This window comes from Dermacentor andersoni, chromosome 4, assembly GCF_023375885.2.
Source record: "Dermacentor andersoni chromosome 4, qqDerAnde1_hic_scaffold, whole genome shotgun sequence".
Lineage (NCBI taxonomy): Eukaryota > Metazoa > Arthropoda > Arachnida > Ixodida > Ixodidae > Dermacentor > Dermacentor andersoni.
Genome location: NC_092817.1, coordinates 224,845,941 through 224,865,278, shown reverse-complemented (window position 1 = coordinate 224,865,278; position 19,338 = coordinate 224,845,941). Strand labels below are relative to the sequence as shown.

The 19,338-nt window shown below is 46.2% G+C and overlaps 1 protein-coding gene across 11 annotated transcripts in view; it reads right to left on the bottom strand.

Annotated features, from left to right (window-relative positions):
- Positions 1 to 19,338, bottom strand: part of LOC126538440 (DENN domain-containing protein 2D-like) — a 423,989-nt gene that overhangs the window by 179,957 nt on the left and 224,694 nt on the right. For all 11 annotated transcript variants that reach the window (XR_008613950.2, XR_008613951.2, XM_050185285.3 and 8 more), the window contains one exon: positions 6,741 to 6,791. Coding sequence is in view for 9 of the 11 variants with exons in the window: in XM_050185285.3 (XP_050041242.1) it covers positions 6,741 to 6,791 (51 nt within the window). In the remaining 2 variants the exon portion in view is untranslated. The remainder of the gene's footprint in view (positions 1 to 6,740; positions 6,792 to 19,338) is intronic.

The following is a 19,338-nucleotide window of genomic DNA, read 5'->3' as shown; positions in this document are numbered from 1 at the left end:
TAGACCCACACATATAAGGTTGTTCGTAAATAGAAAAAAAAAAAATGTAGTCTCACGAGGTTGCGGTTAAGTCCGGAGTGTGGTGACACGTAGAGTCCTTGAGGTGAAACACTTGTTCGTCGAGTGATGACCGGCGCGGAATAGCAGACGCAGCAGCACGGGGCAGGAAAAGGTGGACGGCCCACAGCTCGGTAGACGAGAACAGGCCACTCGGTCGCCCGGCCACCCGAACCTCGCGCGTAGAAGCGGGTTCCACGATGCCGGCAGGCCGACCTGAGGCCTCGTGCAAGGCAACGACCCGAGGCGCTCCTCGTCTCGACGACGGACGCTCGCTCTCCCAAACCTCGCGCGTAGATACGGGTTCGAGGCTGCAGCAGGCCGTTCCGGGGTCTCGTGCCGTGCAACGACCCGAGGCGTTCCCTGTCCCGAAGACGGACGCTCGGTCAGGTGAACCTCACCGGTATATGTGGGTTCCGTAGGCCCGGCGGCCCTAGTCGTGCCGGCGTTCCAACGATCTCCGTTGCGCCAGCCCCTTTTTCATGCGCTGCACGAGCCTCCCTCGTCCTTCTTTTCCTCTTGTTGAGCACGGCCGCAATGTCGTCTGCTCTTGCGCTTGGTACTTTGTGAATACTTCTTCACAAGCAGCATACGTCAGCTGTAACTATGGTCCCACGTTCCATGAAATCAACCAAAAGAATGCCCTTTCTGCTCCAGGAAACAGTAGCCATGATTTTCTGACTTGAGTAAGCAGATTGCTTGAATTTTTCCGGTTCAGGTGATGAGGAGTGGTGCCACTGTGTTGACTGTTGCTTTGTTTCTGCAGTGGCGTAGGATATCCAAGTCTCATCACCTGTAACAATGTGCGAAAACAACTCATGTCCGTCTTATTGGTAGTGGTCCAGAAACGCTCCTCCACTTGACATTCTTTACTGTTTGAGTTGGTCGGTAAGTATTTTTGGTAGCCACCTTGCACACATTTTGTGATATCTGAGCTTTTCAGTTACAATCGTGCAGTGTGTCCAACAAGAGGAAATTTATCATCCAGACGGCTAACTGTCACTCGTCAATCTAATCGCAATTCCCGGTCCACTTGTTAAACAGTTTCATTGGTCTGGATGCTGGGCCTACCACTCCACTCTTCATCATGCACATCATTGTGCAGCCATTTTTGAAGTCGCGACACCATTTTCTGACCTTTCATTCATTCCTCACTGTAGGCCCACAAACTAGGCACATCTCCCTATGAATTTGAGAAGCTGATGATCCTCATATGTAAAAATCGAATTACAGCTTGCACTTCACAACAGGCGGGAGCAAAAATTTTCATGGACATTGTCGTCTGCATCCCCTGAGACGCAGACTACTAGGCCAGAACAATGACTTCATTACCTTTGTGAAGAATTAACCGATGGTGCTGCACAAATGGAACTTTACTCTGACGTGTAAATATTTAAATATAAGCAAACAACCCTTAGTTTTTGAATAACCCTCATATATTGTTTGAGCTTACAGTGGTTGCTGTGAGAACCGCAATTTACAACTGCTTCATAATTCGTTTTCTCTTTAGCATCTAGAACTTGCCTTGGAAAATTTTCCCCGTGTAGTGATCCCACCACCCCCCAACTTTGGATCAATTTTCTATGAAAATAAGTACAAGCATTATGTGAGTAAATACGGTATATATATATAAGTGGCACATGTAGAAATAAAATCAGTTGGAAGACAGCACTCTGTCAACACTCTACTAATTTTGTCCTCGTGCATTTTGTCCTCATAGCTACTATGGGTACTACAAACGGATATTGGCGAGGATTGACTGTCAGAGCTAGTTCGTCCAGGATTAGACGAAAACAGCACCACGTCTTTCTTGTTTAGTCCTCTCTGGTAGCACTCTTTTTATCTAATAAGATGAGGACAACTGGCACCATCTGTAACAGGAACCAACTGGAAATCATCCACAAACAGGAAATGTGTTTCAGCAAATCATTAAGGCTGGGACAAGCCAGGTCCCAGTTTGACATTTAGTTCAGGACTTTTCTTGAGAAATAATTGTTACATGTACAAAATAAAACCGACAGTTTTGACCAAAAGGTGAAGCAGTGTTAGCAATAGCAAAATAATAAACAATTTCATGAAGGAAGGTTCATAGATTTATTGGGGATATAAATTGCACTTACTAATTCAATTAATATACTTGGTGTCATTCACCCACAGACAAACATGGACAGGGAAGGTAAGAGTCCACCAAGTGGATTGTCCATTTTGGCTTCTGCCAAAATGGACAATTGGACAGATGGAAGTTGTTGGAATCTCAGCGCTGACACCCGTTGTTGCAAATGGGTCGCAAGCCCCAAGGGTAGCGTTGGCCTGGCAGCCTGGGGCACAACTGGAAGCATCCGAAGGTCCTGGCAAAGCATGAGTCGACTGCTAACAGAACAACTTGTTTATTCTAGCATCGCAAAAGAGCGGCCGGTCAGGTCGACCGAAGTGGAGAGACAGGAGAGCACGTAACTCAACGGAAGAAATCGGAGCCTCTCTCTTGGCGTCCGGGGGCAGCTGCTTTTATACTCTCGCAGTTGAGGGCAAGAAGGAACGTCTCGTCAGAGGCGCACGTGACGGGGCACGGACACGCTGAGAGACAGGTTGAGAAGAGTGTAGTGACGCATTTGCCGGCGCCGGTCAGACCTCCTCGCTTCATACTTGGGGAGCTCCTCTCCCCGGCTGCCGCGCTTTGAAAAGCGTGGGCACCAACATGCACACACACACACACGCACACACACACGCACACTTGAAGACACGTGGCATTGAAACATGCCTGGACGCGCTTGGCGGGGAGGCGTATCGGCGGCGCTGAACGGGCCAAAATGTCCGCCGCTTTGAACGAAGCCCCGGCGTCTGTTGCATCTGCGCCGGCTATACCGCACGTCGTAGGCGAAACGTAACAGACCACTGAATGGCTGCGCTGGTGTATCAGAAAGTCAAGCACCCTAACTGCTTCCTTAGCAGGATGGGCAGTAAAAACAACTTCACAGATTTCCAGAGCATTCCTGGTGCATACGATCTTGTTAGTAAGCACCTATAAACAAATCACAAGAAAGTCGAGCCATAATAGCACGGTTATGAGTGCCAGCGTGCGCATTGCAGATCACGTCAAGAGCAATGCATCAATATGACTTTCGGCATCTGACATCAGCTGGTGTTGTGTCACGTGGCACTGTAAATCTTGGACTCCATGGCTGACCACTCTTAGAGCACACAGCCAGTGCCCACAGATTAAAAACAAAAGTGTAAAAACACACAGATATTTGTCCAGAGCAAAAAGAAACTGTGCCAAGACTCATCTCTTGATGACTGTTGATGGTAAAGCGATTAGCATTCCAGCAATGTAGCAACAGGCTGTATTTTTGAATTCACATTTATTTAACATCTATAGTGCTCATTCTGAGATTCCTATTGCTTTGGTATCATCCTAGTTTACAATGGCATTTGCTTGCCAAGGTCTCTCATGCGCATGGCAGCCTGGCTACAGTTGTATGATGCTGAAGCAGTGATGACAATGGAATGAAGAAGGAATGACGTTAGTGGAGCAACCAAGGCAATATAATGACAACAGAAAATGGGGACAATGTGATGACGATGATGGCGTGTATGACGTTGATGGCGTGACAAAAACAAGATGAAGCTGATAATAGTGATGAAGACCAGAAGGACAGGACTATGGCGGCATAATGAGAGTCGAATGACAAAGCTGGAGTGATGACGATGGCACGACCACAACGGCATGACGACAACAGTGGTACAACTACGGATGCATAATAGCAGCTGTTTCATGGCATGACAATGGTAGCATAATTATGATTGGATCAAGACAGCATGATTACCATAGGATAACAAAGAAGGATCAATGTCGATGGAGTGACAAACCTGGTATGACAACAACAGCATGAGAACAATGGTTTGACGACTGTGAGACAACGCTAGCATGATGACGACTACATGACAAGTGCCAAATGACGGTGATGTACGACTACGATGGCAGCACGATGAGAATACGACAACGAATGCATGACAACAAATGTTTGATGATGATACAATGATGAAGATGGCATAACAATGGTATGAAATGATGATGAATGCGGTGTTTTGTGGCACAAGAACCAGGTATGGCCAAAGAGCGCCAGGCCAGTGTAAATGATATTGCAGTAGAGTAATGAATTACGAGAAGTAGATGTGACATGGCTGTAAAGGGGCCTAAAAAACTGCTGCTGTAAAGTGCATGAAACCTATAGTAATAAAATTATAGCAATGACTAATGAGGTGGTACTGTGGACCCGAAATACACATTGTGGAAGAATGATGATACACTAAAATATGTGACACAGGTATGAAAACTCAACAGGGCAAATAAACAAATAAAATGACATAACAATGATAAATGTTAGGTATGGTGTCAAACTATGTTCTGTAGGAAACAAAACAATTATGAACTCTTATTTTCTACATAAGAAAACATGAACCAAACGGCAAGACTACTTCCAGCAGCGATACCACAATAATGCTTCAGTTCTGTGGCCTTCGCTTCATAGCCAAGAAAGGTTTTCCACAAGTATAGACCTTTACAGACCTTTATATCGATTGAGTGGGAAAGGGAGCTAGGCGAGCCTTTCCTCCTCTCCGGCTTATGAAAGCCGGCACGGTGCTGTTTGAATGTGTTGCTGTTACGTGCTGCAGAACGATTTGGAGATGTTTTAGCTCATTCTCCGTGAAATTTACATGATGTCAGTTCATACAATGTTGTCAAAGTACCACTGTGTAGCCTTCCGGTGCAGTGCTGCTTGAATGTGTTGCTGTTACGTGCTGCAGAACGATTTGGAGATGTTTTAGCTTGTTCTCTATGAAATTTACATGATGTCAGTTCATACAATGTTGTCAAAGTACCACTGTGTAGCCTTTCGGTATAGTGCTGCTTGAATATGTTGCTGTTACGTGCTGCAGAATGATTTGGAGATGTTTTAGCTCGTTCCCCATGAAATTAATGTGATGTCAGTTCATACAATTTATTTTTTTAATTTATTTATTTATTTACCCACAGCGCTACAGTGGCATTACAGTGGGGGGGTTGTACAAAAGAAAAAAAATATTACAAGGGCAGTCATAATGACAATGCAAACACTTCATTGTCAGTAATATTAACAAGAAATGAAGATAAAGCATTCCATTCTCGAACAGTGTGAGGAAAAAACGACATCTTGAACATATCGGTTCTTGACCTGAATTCACGCACTTTATGATTATGATCAACCCGCTCGGATCTATAGTGTGGATGAAAAATGTACTTCTCCCTAGGAATAGCAATCTTATCGTAATATATGTTATGAAAAAATTTGTCAAATTGTCAATGTTGTCAAAGTACCACTGTGTAGCCTTCCGGTACAGCACTGCTTGAATGTGTTGCTGTTACGTGCTGCAGAACGATTTGGAGATGTTTTAGCTTGTTCCCCATGAAATTAATGTGATGTCAGTTGATACAATGTTGTCAAAGAACCACTGTGTAGCCTTTCGGTGCAGTGCTGCTTGAATGTGTTTCTTGACGCTTTTTTTCAGTGTGTTTAAGCAATGCTATAGTTGTGACCCGTTACAGTAACACCAGCCAATGCCCAGTGACCCACCTAGCTTTCAGCAATGACTAGCCAGAAATGTCTTTGCACCTTCTCAATACAGTTCGCTCTTATGCTGATGTACATTCCTACACTATTACAACATAGGAGTACTCCTTGTTGGTCTAATTGGTGAAACATAGCTATTGGAAGATGACTATTAATTAACACACACAGATGAAATATAAACAGGATGAGTGCTCTTCTTGTTTATACTTCATCTGTGCATGTGTGTTAATTTGCACCCTTCATCAAATAGTACCACATTTGCACAAATCTAATTTGAACCTTCTTTCCGAAAAAATTCGTCCAAAAAGTGCCTGTATGTTACAATTGTATACAAAACCAAAACTACGTTTGTGGCATTCGCAACAGCCTACCATCAGAGCCGTCAGATGCAGCATCATTACCATCACGAGATGGCGGCAGAGCAGATTTTTTTTAAAGTTGCTATGGGTTCTTTTCGTGCTCATCTATGATCACTTTCAAAGATACTATCATTTTTGCGAGATTTCGCATGCCTCGGCACCGGATGTGCAGGCATATACAGCCACCAGTATTTCACGCAATGTGCCAATCTCGCTATGTTTACAGAGCACCAGAAATGCTCTCAGTCCCATGTTTTGAAAAGTCCAGTGCAGAGTCACATAAAATTTCGTGACAATGACAGTAGTATCTCTAAATGTGATCGCTTGAGTGTACCACCTTGTGTGCATGGTATTTTTGGCCAATAAAGCACAAATTGCAACAACAACATGACAAAAGCTTATCTTTTTTTAAATTACTTTCTCGGAAGGTCAATTTTGTACATCGTGTTTGTCTAATCGCATGCTTGGAGACATGCTATACCCTTCTTTTGTATATAAGGCACATGTTACATTCAGGTGCACGTTACATTTATCTGCCCTTTTATTTTCTGACTTGAAAAAGCCAGCGAAAATTGGGTGCGTGTAAAATTAAGCACCATGGCATAATCATGTAAATATGGTAACTGGTACAATAGGCCTTGTAGTTTTCACAGCCTGGCAATATCTTAAATAATTCAGGTCAATCTGAGGCAACATTAGACCAAGCAGTGCTCACCCAGTCGAATTTGTCATCAAGAGGCCGGGCAGTGGTGACACCTTCTTGTCCCTGTGGTAAAAAAAACAAAAAGAGCTTCAGAACACTAGCTAGAGCTACGCATCATAGTGCAGCAAGAATGGTGATATAAAAAAATTTCACAGCTCAAGCGAGAAGGCTCAAGAATGTGGGTTTTCCAGATAATATTATACTGAACCAGTTTGTCATCTCTTCTAATAAAATGGAAAGTCGACTACATGGTTACCTCAAAGAGGTTGTTGAGTAGTGTCTCTTTCTGGAGGCACGATTTTCTTTTGGTTTCTTGAGCACTGTATCCCGTAAAAAAGTGTATAAGAATTTATGCGATCTTGTTCTCCCAGTTCCATTGTACCGGTCTCATTTCTCTGGTGGAACATGGCGAAAAGTGCTGAAATGTGTAAAAAGCATGCCTGTGCATCCAGGGGGTGAAAACTTTCTTCTTTAAATGGCGTGCAGGCATTTTGCCAGTTAAGACATGGCTTTCTGAAATGAGCTTCTTCGTTCCGTGGGGTGACCAGTTTCTGTGCCGCAAACCAGAAATGATTGAAGATGTGTTCCTTGAATGCTGCGATGACGTGTTCTTCTGCGATGTTCTGCAAAGGACCTTGAAGAAGGATTCCCCTTTGGATGCACAGGGAATAAGGTACCTAATGGTACCAAAGAGGATAGTTTTCCTTATGATATTGCTATGTTATTGGCTCTGCATAGTGTTTGGACGTCACACATAGCTGTTCGTCCTGAAGATGTTGATGCTTGTCCTGCTACAGAGTACTTTCGCGAGTCTCTCATTTTATTTCTGGAAGCTCCTCCAACGATGCCGGCCACCTTGGTTTTTGCCGGTGCCTTGCGTCAGCGAGATCCCCCTATCTTCTCCAGCACAGATGACAAAGATGTTGAAGATTGGATCTCGTCTTATGAGCAAGTGAGTGCCCATAACCAGTGGGACGATGTTACCAAGTTCAGAAACGTCGCATTCTATCTTACGGACGTTGCGAAACTATGGTTTCTAAACCATGAAGCCGACCTCACTTCGTGGTTGGTCTTCAAGACCAACTTTACCCAAGTTTTCGGTCGGCCAGCAGTAAGAAAGCTTCGTGCAGAACAACGTTTGCGCACACGATCCCAAGAGACCGGTGAGAACTTCACGAGCTACATTGAAGACATTGTTGACCTTTGCAAACGGCTGAATGCGTCGATGTCAGAGGAGGAGAAGATCAAGCATATAATGAAGGGTATTCAGGACGATGCATTTCAAATGTTATTATTGAAGAGTCCTCACACTGTCGCTGAAGTGATAGAATTGTGCCAGAGTTACGACGTGTTGTGCAGGCAACGGCTTCGCACCCGACGTCCCACCCCGCCCGCCGACTCTCTATCAAGCCTTGGAGTCGACGACAACCATGCTGCTCTCTTCGTAAAAATTCAGGAATTCGTTCGCGCAGAGGCCGCCCGCCAGCTATCTTTGATATCTTCTGTCCAGGAACCACCACCTGCTTTGCATCCTACGATCCGCAACTTCATTCAAGAGCAAGTATCTCAAGCCGTTCCTCCAGCCGCTGAGCAAACACCAGTCACGGCACCTCTATATTATGCTGAAGCAGTTTCCTGATCTCATCCACAAATGCCCTTGCCACCCTCTATGCATCGACCACCGACATTTTTGCCGCCATCTATGCCACTTTACGACCGACGGCATTTTCCTCCTATGCCGCTACCCGACCGACAACATTTTCTGAATCCTCAACCACGACTCGGACCTTACCCCTCACCAGTGGCGCACCTTCGATGACCGCCCAATATGTTTTGCTTACGGCGGTGCTGGTCACGTGGCGTGCCATTGTCATCGTTGCATGCTTCCTCTTCAGAACATCCGGCGAGCGCCACCTTTCCCTGCTCCGTTTTCCTCTGCGCCTTCCAGCCTTCCTACCTCTCCTTTTCCCCTGAGCGCCCGACCGCCTCTACCCACCGCTCACCATCTCCCCGTCGTCGCTCGCTTTCTCCGATGTGGCGCCGTCCCGCGTCAACCGAGCAGGAAAAGGGATGCCCGCAGTTCCCGAGGCACGAACTGCATCACAATGCCCAAGTCCTCATCCCTCCCCAGCCAACGTAATTGAAGTCTCTGTCGAAGAAATCGCCGTCCTAGCACTTGTAGATACAGGAGCCGCCGTATCCGTAATTTTCACCGAACTCTGCCGCACACTACGAAAGGTTTTGACGCCTCTCTCCGACTTCTTCCTTCTAACCGCGAACGCTCAAAATATAATGCCTCTTGCTGCCTCTACTGCTTGCGTCTTCATTCAAGGTCTACTGTATACCGTCGAATTCGTCGTGCTGCCCTCCTGTTCCCATGACATTATATTAGGCTGGGACTTCCTTGCAAACAATAACGCCATTACTGACTGTTGTCACGCCAAACTCGAACTTTCTGCACTTTCTGCACTTCCTGACCTTGAGACTATCGAAAACAGCCCTTCTAGTCTTAAACGGTTTGCGTCTGAAGACAATGCCGTCCCTCCACGTTCTTCCCTGCTTGTGCCTGTGTCGTGTGCCGCTATTTCTGATGGCGCTGTTCTCTTTACGCCCTCTGAGGTGTTCATTCGCCGCTGATGTTCTCCGCTGCCCTTTGCTCTCCTTACTCTTTGCAGTGGCGTCACGAAAATGGTCGTCGACAATCCCACGGACTGCCCTTTAGCTTTATTTCATGGTGAATGCCTAGGCCTTGTTCAACCAGTCGACACCTTCTGCATCTTTGACGCTCCTGCCGTTTCTACTTCTGCGGACCTTGGCGCACTTACTTGTGACCCTGCGGTTGATCAGTCACTCCTCGACGCTTTCCACTGCTCCATCGACGATGGCACGTCATCATCAAAACGAAGCCAGCTTATTGCTCTCCTAGAGAGGTTCAGCGCTTCTTTCAACAGCCATGCTTCCGGTTTGGGCCGCACATCGACCGTTTTTCACCAGATAGATACCGGCAGTCATGCACCTTTACGGCAGCGCCCTTACCGAGTATCTGCCTCCGAGCGCCGTGTCATTGACCACCAGGTTGCTGACATGCTCAAGCGTGGCGTTGTGCAGCCTTCCAACAGTCCCTGGGCATCACCGGTCGTCCTCGTTAAGAAAAAGGATGGCTCTATTCGATTCTGCATTGACTACCGAAGTCTGAATAAGATAATACGCAAGGACGTTTACCCGTTACCGCGCATCAACGACGCCCTCGACTGTTTGCAGGAAGCTGAGTTCTTTTCTTCGCTGGATTTACGTTCCGGATACTGGCAAGTCCCTTTGGCACCATCTGATCGACCTAAAACAGCATTTGTAACACCTGACGGATTAAACGAATTCATTGTAATGCCTTTCGGCCTGTGTAACACTCCAGCCACTTTTGAGAGAATGATGGATAATATTTTACGCGGCCTCAAATGGAACACGTGTTTATGCTACCTGGATGACGTAGTTGTCTTTTCCACTGATTTCCGAACACATCTCAGCCGTCTCGAGCAAGTTCTAAAATGCCTTACTGACGTGGGACTTCAACTTAACCCTTTGAGGGTAGAATTATTTTGAAAAAAACTTTCCCAGGTTGTCAAATTACTTTATTGCGGATCTTGAATGTACAAAATGTATAAAGTCAGGAATAAATAGTAAAAGAAAATTAGGAACAGTATTTTGGTGTCGGCATCACTCAGAACTGCAAAACGTTCAATAGTATTTCAGAGTGTGGTACTCCTTGAAACACAGGTCTACGCACAGCGCCTTATCGTAGTCTGCACACCTAAAATGCATGTCTGTTCTCCTCTAGGAGCGACGAGTTGTGTTCACGCACACATGACATCTTCCCTGCGTGCGGCTGCCTTGGGCAGAGGTCTGAGGCACCCTCTCGCGTAAGCGCGTTGCCGAAGGGAGCGAGAATACTTCGTGAGGGGTGGTGATAAATAAGCTAAGAGCAGCGCCAATCAAGATAGAAATCAACTGCCACCGCCCTGCAAGAGAGTGCCGACAAACAGAAAAATGAAGTTTTGCGTGCCTTCGTTGCTATCACGCGGCGAAACCGAAACCGCAAAATGGGTGTTGCCACCGTCTGTGTGACGCGCTGAAGCTAGAAATAAGTTCTCTTTATCTCCCCAAGAAGGTAGCACAAATTTCAAACGCTTCTTTTAAGTCTTAAGAGATGGCAGCACCTCCCAGTGAGCCCGCATCATCATTATGGCGCGAAATTTCAAGCGGAGGGTCGAAACCGTACCTGTACGGCAAAGACCTTGCGGGACAGAAAACCGCCGCCATACATGCACGGCGAAAACCCTCAAAGAGTTAAAGAAATGTCATTTCGGCGCCTGAAAGCTAACTTTTCTAGGCCATGTTGTATCACGAAACGGCATCCTTCTGGATCCAGCCAAGCTCCACACGCTGTCACCGACTTTCCGCAACCAAAGAAGTTAAAGGAGCTTCAAAGTTTCCTTGGTTTATGCTCATACTTCCTACGTTTCATTTGAAATTTCGCTTCCATAAGTGCACCCCTGACAGCCCTTCTAAGTGGCGACAAAGAACTTTCCACTTGGTTGCCCGCCTATGATGACACCTTCACGAAATTACGCCACCTGCTAACCTCGCCACCTATCCTCCACCACTTTGATCCTGCAGCCCCCACAGAGATCCACACCGATGCCAGCGGTGTTGGACTTGGCGCCGTACTCGCGCAACGAAAAGCAGGGTTTGATGAATATGTCATCATCATCATCATCATCATCATTTATCATTTATTATTCCCTTAAGGGTCCCTTCGGGGACATTACATAAGGGGGGGGAAACAGCGATGTGAAAGTGCCATACATCAGCTCAAAAGAAAAAAATGCAAACAAAGGCAACAGAAAAAATAAATAATAAACTGTAGAAAACATCAGGTATAAGCAGAACAATGAAAATATCTCAAACTGAGTAGCAATAAATTAAAAGAAAAGTGTACGCGTAAATGTGAAATATGCTAAACATAAGTGGCAAAAAAGAAGAAAAGGAAAAATAGGCGATGACACAAGCAAGACGGATTGCTGGGAGAGGAAACGGGAGGAAAAGTGGCTATTTTGGGTTGAAATGGTCTGATAGTAACTGTCTAAATTTGGAGGGATTTGACTCTAAAACCACGGCTTCGGGAAGATTGTTCCATTCTTTTATGGCGATGGGGAGGAAGGATTTGTTAAAGGCGTTGGAAGAACCATGCAAACGCTGTATGCTAAGGGAGTTAAACAAACGGTGAGATGAGCGTATCGGAGCATGTAATAAGTTCTCGCGCAGTGCAGGAAAGTTAAAGTATAATTTATGAAAAAGACAGAGCATTGCCAGTTTTCGGCGGAGTGCTAGGGGTTCGAGTCCGAGAGTCAATTTCATGTCAGTAACGCTGTGCCAAGGTGAGTACTGGGAAGTTATGAAGCGGGCTGCCCGGTTCTGAATGGCTTCGAGCGACTGAATCAAGTAAACCTGGTGAGGGTTCCATATGGCTGAGGCATACTCCATTTTAGAGCGGACGTATGTTTCGTATGCTAGTTGCCTGATGGATGGAGGGGACATAGCCAGAGATCTTCGGATGAAACCAAGTGTTCTGGAAGTGTTAGCACAGAGTTTCGTGATATGGTCCACCCAAGTTAGCTTGTTAGATATTTCGACTCCTAGGTACCTGTATGCGTTTGTTACTGATAGCGCCGTGGAGTTCAGCGAGTACGGGAAAAGGGTAGTGGAAAGTTTACGTGAAATGTGCATGCATTTACATTTTGAAATATTAAGCTGCATAAGCCAGTCAGAACACCATTTCTGGATTTTGTTTAGGTCGTCTTGCAATGATTCCTGGTCGGTATTATCGGAGATGCGGCGATAAACGACGCAATCGTCCGCAAAAAGACGGATGGATGACGAAATCCCAGATGGCAGGTCGTTGATGAAAATTAGGAAGAGAAGCGGAGCAAGGACGGACCCCTGGGGAACTCCAGAGATAACGTCAGTAGTTTTAGACGCATGGCTGGCGACGACTGTGAACTGTGAGCGGTTAGTTAAAAAGCAGCGAATCCAGGATAAGATAAGAGGGTCGAGTGATAAGCATGCAAGTTTGCACAATAGACGTTGGTGGGGAACGCGGTCAAATGCTTTTGAAAAATCTAAGTAGATGATGTCTGTTTGGAATGAAGAATCTAAATTAAGGTGAAGATCGGTTGTAAATTCGAAAAGTTGGGTTTCGCACGAGAAACCTGCCCTGAAACCATGCTGCTTGGGGAAGAAGAAAGAATTGTGATCGAGGTGATTAGCAATATGGGAGTAGAGTATATGTTCGAAGAGCTTACATGAGATGCATGTTAGTGAAATGGGACGATAATTAGAGGGGTCAGCACGGTCGCCGCTCTTAAAAATTGGCACAACCTTGCTTGATTTCCAGTCATCCGGAATTTGACTGGTATTGAGGGACTGGGTGAAGATGAGTTGCAGGATTTGGCTTGTGAAATGTTTCGTGCCTTTAAGCATTTTAGCAGGAATGTTATCAGGTCCGGGTGAAGTGGACGGCTTGAGGTTATCAATGAGCTTTGAAATTCCCTCAGATGTGATGGTTACGGGTGGCATTGGAATAAAATTTAGGCTCGGTAAAATAATACTCTTATCCGCTGGCTCGTGGGTGAAAACTGAGGTGAAGTGGGAATTCATCGCGTCTGATCGCTCGCAAAGCGGAACGTCTGTGCCGTCTTGTCTTTTCAAAGATATGTTGTAGGAGCTGTTTTTGTTGGGCTGTAGCAAATTCCAAAATTTCTTGGGGTTAACACGCAATATTTCTAGAAGATCGTGACTATAGAATTTTCTTTTGGATGACCGCAATAATCTAGTGTATTCGCGAAGGATGCCGAAGTATTTTTCCCATTTTACAGGTGATCCGGAGTTATTGGCATTACGTTGCCTACGCGAGCCGAACTTTGACAAAGGCCGAGGCTAATTACTCTGTTACAGAGAAAGAGTGTTTAGCCATTATTTCGGCCCTTGGAAAATTCCGTCCTTATTTGTATGTTCACCCTTTTGATGTCGTCATTGACCATCACGCCCTTTGTTGGCTGTCTACCCTTAAGGACCCATCTGGCCGACTTGCTTGCGGGGCCCTTAAGCTACAGGAGTACGACATCCGCGTTCTCTACCGTTCCGGCCGCAAACACACGGACGCTGACGCCCTTTCTCGCTCACCGGTCTCCGCTGACTGCGCTTGCCTATCTGCCCTTGAGCCCACACTTATACCTCATGCACTGCGCAACATGCCGTCAGAGCAGTGCAAAGATCCCTGGATCAGTGCTCTCATCAGCATCCTTTCTGATCCATCTACCTCTTCACCATCTCGCGCTTTTCGCCGCCAGGCTACCCACTTCTGCATTCGCGACGGCCTTCTTTATCGTCGTAATTACCTCTCTGATGGTCGCAAGTGGCTTCTCGTGATACCCCGCCATCTCCACGGCCTTATATGCAACGCTTTCCACGTAGACCCTCAGTGCGCGCGTGCCGGCCTCTTCAAGACCTATGCTCGACTACGCATCCGATTTTATTGGCGTGGCATGTATAACTACGTCAGAAAGTTTATTCGCTCCTGTGCTCAGTGCCAATGCCGAAAATTACCTCCCGGACAAGTCTACCCGTCACAACCCCTTCCATGCCCTAGTCGGCCCTTTGATCGTGTTGGTATAGACATATACGGACCGCTACCCTCCACTCCAGCAGGCAACCGCTGCATTATTGTTGCAGTGGATCACTTGACCTGCTATGCTGAAACAGCTGCTCTGCCGACTGCCACCGCCCGCGACGTGGCATCATTTCTGTTACAACATTTCATTCTTTGCCACGGTGCCCCTCGCGAACTTCTGAGCGATAGAGGCCGCGCTTTTCTTTCCGATGCTTTGAAGGCACTACTCGATGAATGCGGAATCGTTCACCGCACCAGTATAGCATATCATCCGCAAACTAACGGCATGACCGAGTGCTTCAACCGTACTCTTGGCGATATGCTCTTGATGTACGTTGCCTCTGATCATACAAACTGGGACCAAGTTCTCCCTTTCGTGACGTATGCGTACAATACTACAGCCCAAGCAACTACTGACTTTTCCCCTTACTTTCTCCTATATGGACGAGAAACTTCTACTACGCTCGAAACCATTCTTTCATATACACCTGACTCGTCCGAAAGTACTCCTCTATCTGAAGCTGCTCATCATGCCGAGGAATGCCGCCAGCTTGCCCGCTCTTTTTCCACCGAGGACCAGTGGCAGCAGCAATCCCATCAACCTGCCGACTGTTCTGCACCAACTTTTTCGCCTGGCTCTCTCGTATGGCTTCGGGTACCCGCTACTACACCCGGCCTCTCCTCAAAACTTGTCGCAAAATACCTAGGACCCTACCGCATTCTGGTGCAAACGTCCTCCGTCAATTACATCGTAGAGCCTCTCACGCCATCGACAGACCTACGCCATCGCGGCCACGAACTTGTGAACGTCTCTCGCATTAGCCCGTACTATGACCCAATAGAAGTCTCTTCGCTTTAAGCCGCCAGGATCGCACCTTTTTCTACGCAGGGCAATTGGAACAAAGAAGAGTAGCCTGCCTGCGCCACAGCATCATCGCTACCGGTGTGAGCTCGTGGTTGCTGTCCTTCGCCGAACGCTTCTGACTGCTACCCGTTCGCGCCCGTTGCTAATAAATCTCTTAGCATATGAAACTCTATGGTGTATGAAGTCTGGGAATTTCATTTTCCAACAGTCCGCAGTACAGTTCATTTCATTGCTGAGCCCATTTAACTCATGAAACTTCCCTGCCAAGTGACGTAAAACTTGACAATAAATAGCTGCAGCAGAGCAAGTGTTTTATTTCAGTTTAATAAAGAATTAGGCTTTCACCGTTCTGCCATAACAGACGAGGAAAAATGCACAAAATTACAGGCTTATAATTTTATTTTTGTGGTTGCCGTCTTATTTAGGTAACAGCAAAAGTTTGAAGTACAAACTATTTGCAGCCTCATGGAGAAACAGTGGCTGGCGGTTATGAGGGTGTGGGTGGGGCTTCAGTGCAGACTTAAGTTGTATGCGACCATAGGCAGTATATTAACAAGAGCTTGGCAGCGCAACCCACCACCCCATTCCAAAGAGGATGCTCATAGCATCCACCAATCTATGTAATTGGGTGTCATAAAATAAAGGGAGATCATTCGTTGGGTTATGGCTCGTTGGCTCTCTTCTTTGTCGCCCCGTAGGCCACGATACCACATTGGAGACAAGGGTTCTAGATTGCTCTAATTTTAAAACGAAGCTTTCTTTGCCTCTTCCTTCAACTTTCCCACTGCTGCTGCTGCTGTGGCTGCCGGTCTGGCACACTGATTCAGGGGGTGGTTCAGAGCGCATATACAGGACAGGGGCGAGTCAGAGAGGAAAAGTGACCCGAGAAACTCGTTGGGACCCCACTGCGTCAGATGTGCACAATGCTCTCTGGAGCTCCCTGGGCATCGCCACACTAGCCTTTTGGCAGCTGCTATTAACCATAGCCTCCTCACAAGCATTGCAGAAACTGCACCGCTTCCCTTTCTACTAACGTGCAAGTCCGGAGGGGACGTAGATAGAACTGTAGAGAGGAGGGAGGTGAACAGGTAGTTTCTATACAAGGGGGGGGGGGAGGTGAGAAGGCAAGGAAACCGTACTACTATACGACAGTGGTTGCGGGGAAACTGGATAAGCTTAAGTTCAAGGTACGGTACTGTACGTTCCTGCTATTTCTGAAAAATAAATGCCATGAAAATATGTCAAACGGACAAATTACGCCGGGCCTGCACAAGCAGAACCGCATTAATTAAAGGGCACCGCACGGTCCAGGTGACACGACAAAAGCAGCTGACCGTCAAATCAACACTTCTGTGCCCGCCGCAGTAGCTTTATGGCTACGGCATTGCTAGTGGTTGTGATCTCAACGATGCCAGCTGCATTTCGACGGGGGTGAAATAGAAAATGCACGTGCACTTTAGCCGGGTACAATTGCAGAAAAAAGGGACGTTTACTCGGTGGATGCACACGAGCCTCCATGAATGGGTGCGCACTCTAGACTGACGTCACAAACTGGACAACCGGTGACCCGGCGGATGGAGAAGATGGCCACCCGCGCTTCGAACTGGGCCGAATCACGTCAGTCGAGCTTATGATGCACCATTTGTGCCGCACACCCTTATTCTGAGCCGTGATCCAGCGACGAAAGATTGCAGCGAGCATTACTGACGCTACGCTACGCGGACTGGGAAGATTGCAGGCTTGGGTATATATAAATATATTATGCTATTTAAAACCAAGAGTATTTATTTAAAACGATGGATGAACCATTTTTGTACCTTTCCTGCCTCGATCGTCTTCTCATCCCTTTTTTAATGGTTTTAATATATGCATTGTTTTTTTTTAAGTACTTCATAAATAGCAACTGAGTCATTTTAAGCTCGGAAAACGAGAAATAAATGTGTTGTGTGCATGTAAACCAGTGCAAAACCATGCAGAGCTGCTCTTTGTTCTTTTGTCCCTTACAATGAAGCTAAAAAGCAATCGTCGCGCAGCATTGCAGAAGGCACAGGGTTATTTCTCTCGCGCAATCCGGCACGTGCTGTAGCATTCCGACCACGAGAGCTCTACCAAACGGGTCATCAAAATACAAGTCTTTATTTACACCGAGAATTAAGAGTTAGAAGCACGGTTTTTTGAGCGGGACTATTTCGTGCTTCAGTCATCTCAGCAGGTCCTTCCCTTTTTTCTAAAGTTGTACCCAACTATTACCCCTGAGAATGAACTACAGGGGTGGCTGCGAGCACCGCTCGCATGATGTCAGGGCACGGATTGACTTGCACCTGTCGTCTGCTGCAGATCGGGCAATTTTGGGTGCCTTCTGAAGTGTTTTCGTTTGTTTGCCCTCGTTCCCACTGCTTGTATTCTGATGGTGGTCGTGTCAAACATATTTTTATGGCGTCTTTGTTTGAGAAAATTTATTAAAGGAGCTTATTTCTTAGACGACAATACAGTTCTCAAAGGCGACGCTACAGCGCCAGCCGAAGAAGCGCAGACCAGCCCATTGTATATTTTTCATGCGTGGATCGACAACCATAAAAACATAGCCAATGAGAATCCAGTTATGATACCATACCTGCCGTGCTGCAACAAGTATGTCACAAACACTGGCTATATATGACTTCTACAACAGTTACCTTGATTCCAATCTGCCAAAACAGGTTTTCTCACGACAAGTGAGCAAACATGATATAATATCGAGTTTTTGCATTTCTTCACAGAAATGCTCAGCAGTAACACGAGGACTTAACACTGTAGTTTATATTCTACCAGCACCACTTGCTTCTTTAACTGCTTCTCAAAATTAGGCAGTTCTTCACGTGTTTATTTTAAGTGGCGGTAATTTGAAGTAAAGCTAATTGAGGCTTACGGCTGCTTGCAGAACACAAAAAGGAATGTACCAATATACATTCCCAGTTTCGTGCTACATGTTCAACTCACTTGCACAATTTACTGGTGTTTGTTGCTTGAAGAAAAATAATAATAATAATAATACTTTATTCCACAAAGTTACAAAGAAAGCACCATACATATCAGGCCTGCCAAAGCCATATAGGGCTTGAGCGGCAGTGCCTGGCAGGCAGCAGAACCAAACAGTTATTCAATGGACATACTTTTCACAAAAAAAAGAAACGAGTAGTTCCCTCAGGTGACTAGTTGACAATTTGCCTAAGTGCCTTCTTTACCTTGTATTCAGTTTGAGCGCGCAAAACTGTTTGAGACAATTTGTTAAGATATACAGGAACATCATCATCATCATCATCATCAGCCTAGTTACGCCCACTGCAGGGCAAAGGCCTCTTCCATACTTCTCCAACTACCCCGGTCATGTACTAATTGTGGCCATGTTGTCCCTGCAAACGTCTTAATGTCATCTGCCCACCTAACTTTCTGCCGCCCCCTGCTACGCTTCCCTTCTCTTGGAATCCAGTCCGTAGCTCTTAGTGACCATCGGTTATCTTCCCTCCTCATTACATGTCCGGCCCATGCCCATTTCTTTTTCTTGATTTCAACTAAGATGTCGTTTACCCGCGTTTGTTGCCTCACCCAATCTGCTCTTTTCTTATCCCTTAACGTTACACCCATCATTCTTCTTTCCATAGCTCGTTGCGTCGTTCTCAATTTCAGCAGAACCCTTTTCGTAAGCCTCCAGGTTGTACAACGCCTGGATACGAGGTAAAGATTCTTAGTCCGCAAATAATGTGCGGGAACATACTTGACCTTGAAATTACTTGACGAATCTTGACCTTGACCTTGAAATATACAAGATGAATCTGTTTGGTGAACTGACACAGGCTACTCGGCCCACATTTTTTATTGAAATATGCCTTTTGGACCGTACGGCTGCAGCTAGAAAGAAGTCGAAGCGTCAATCATTAGTAGTATGGGACATATTATTATTAGGGACTTCGGTTGGCAGCAGCGGCTGTGGCAACAAGTTTCTGCCGCAAAGCCGATGCATTTCACTACGCAGGTGCAGAGGC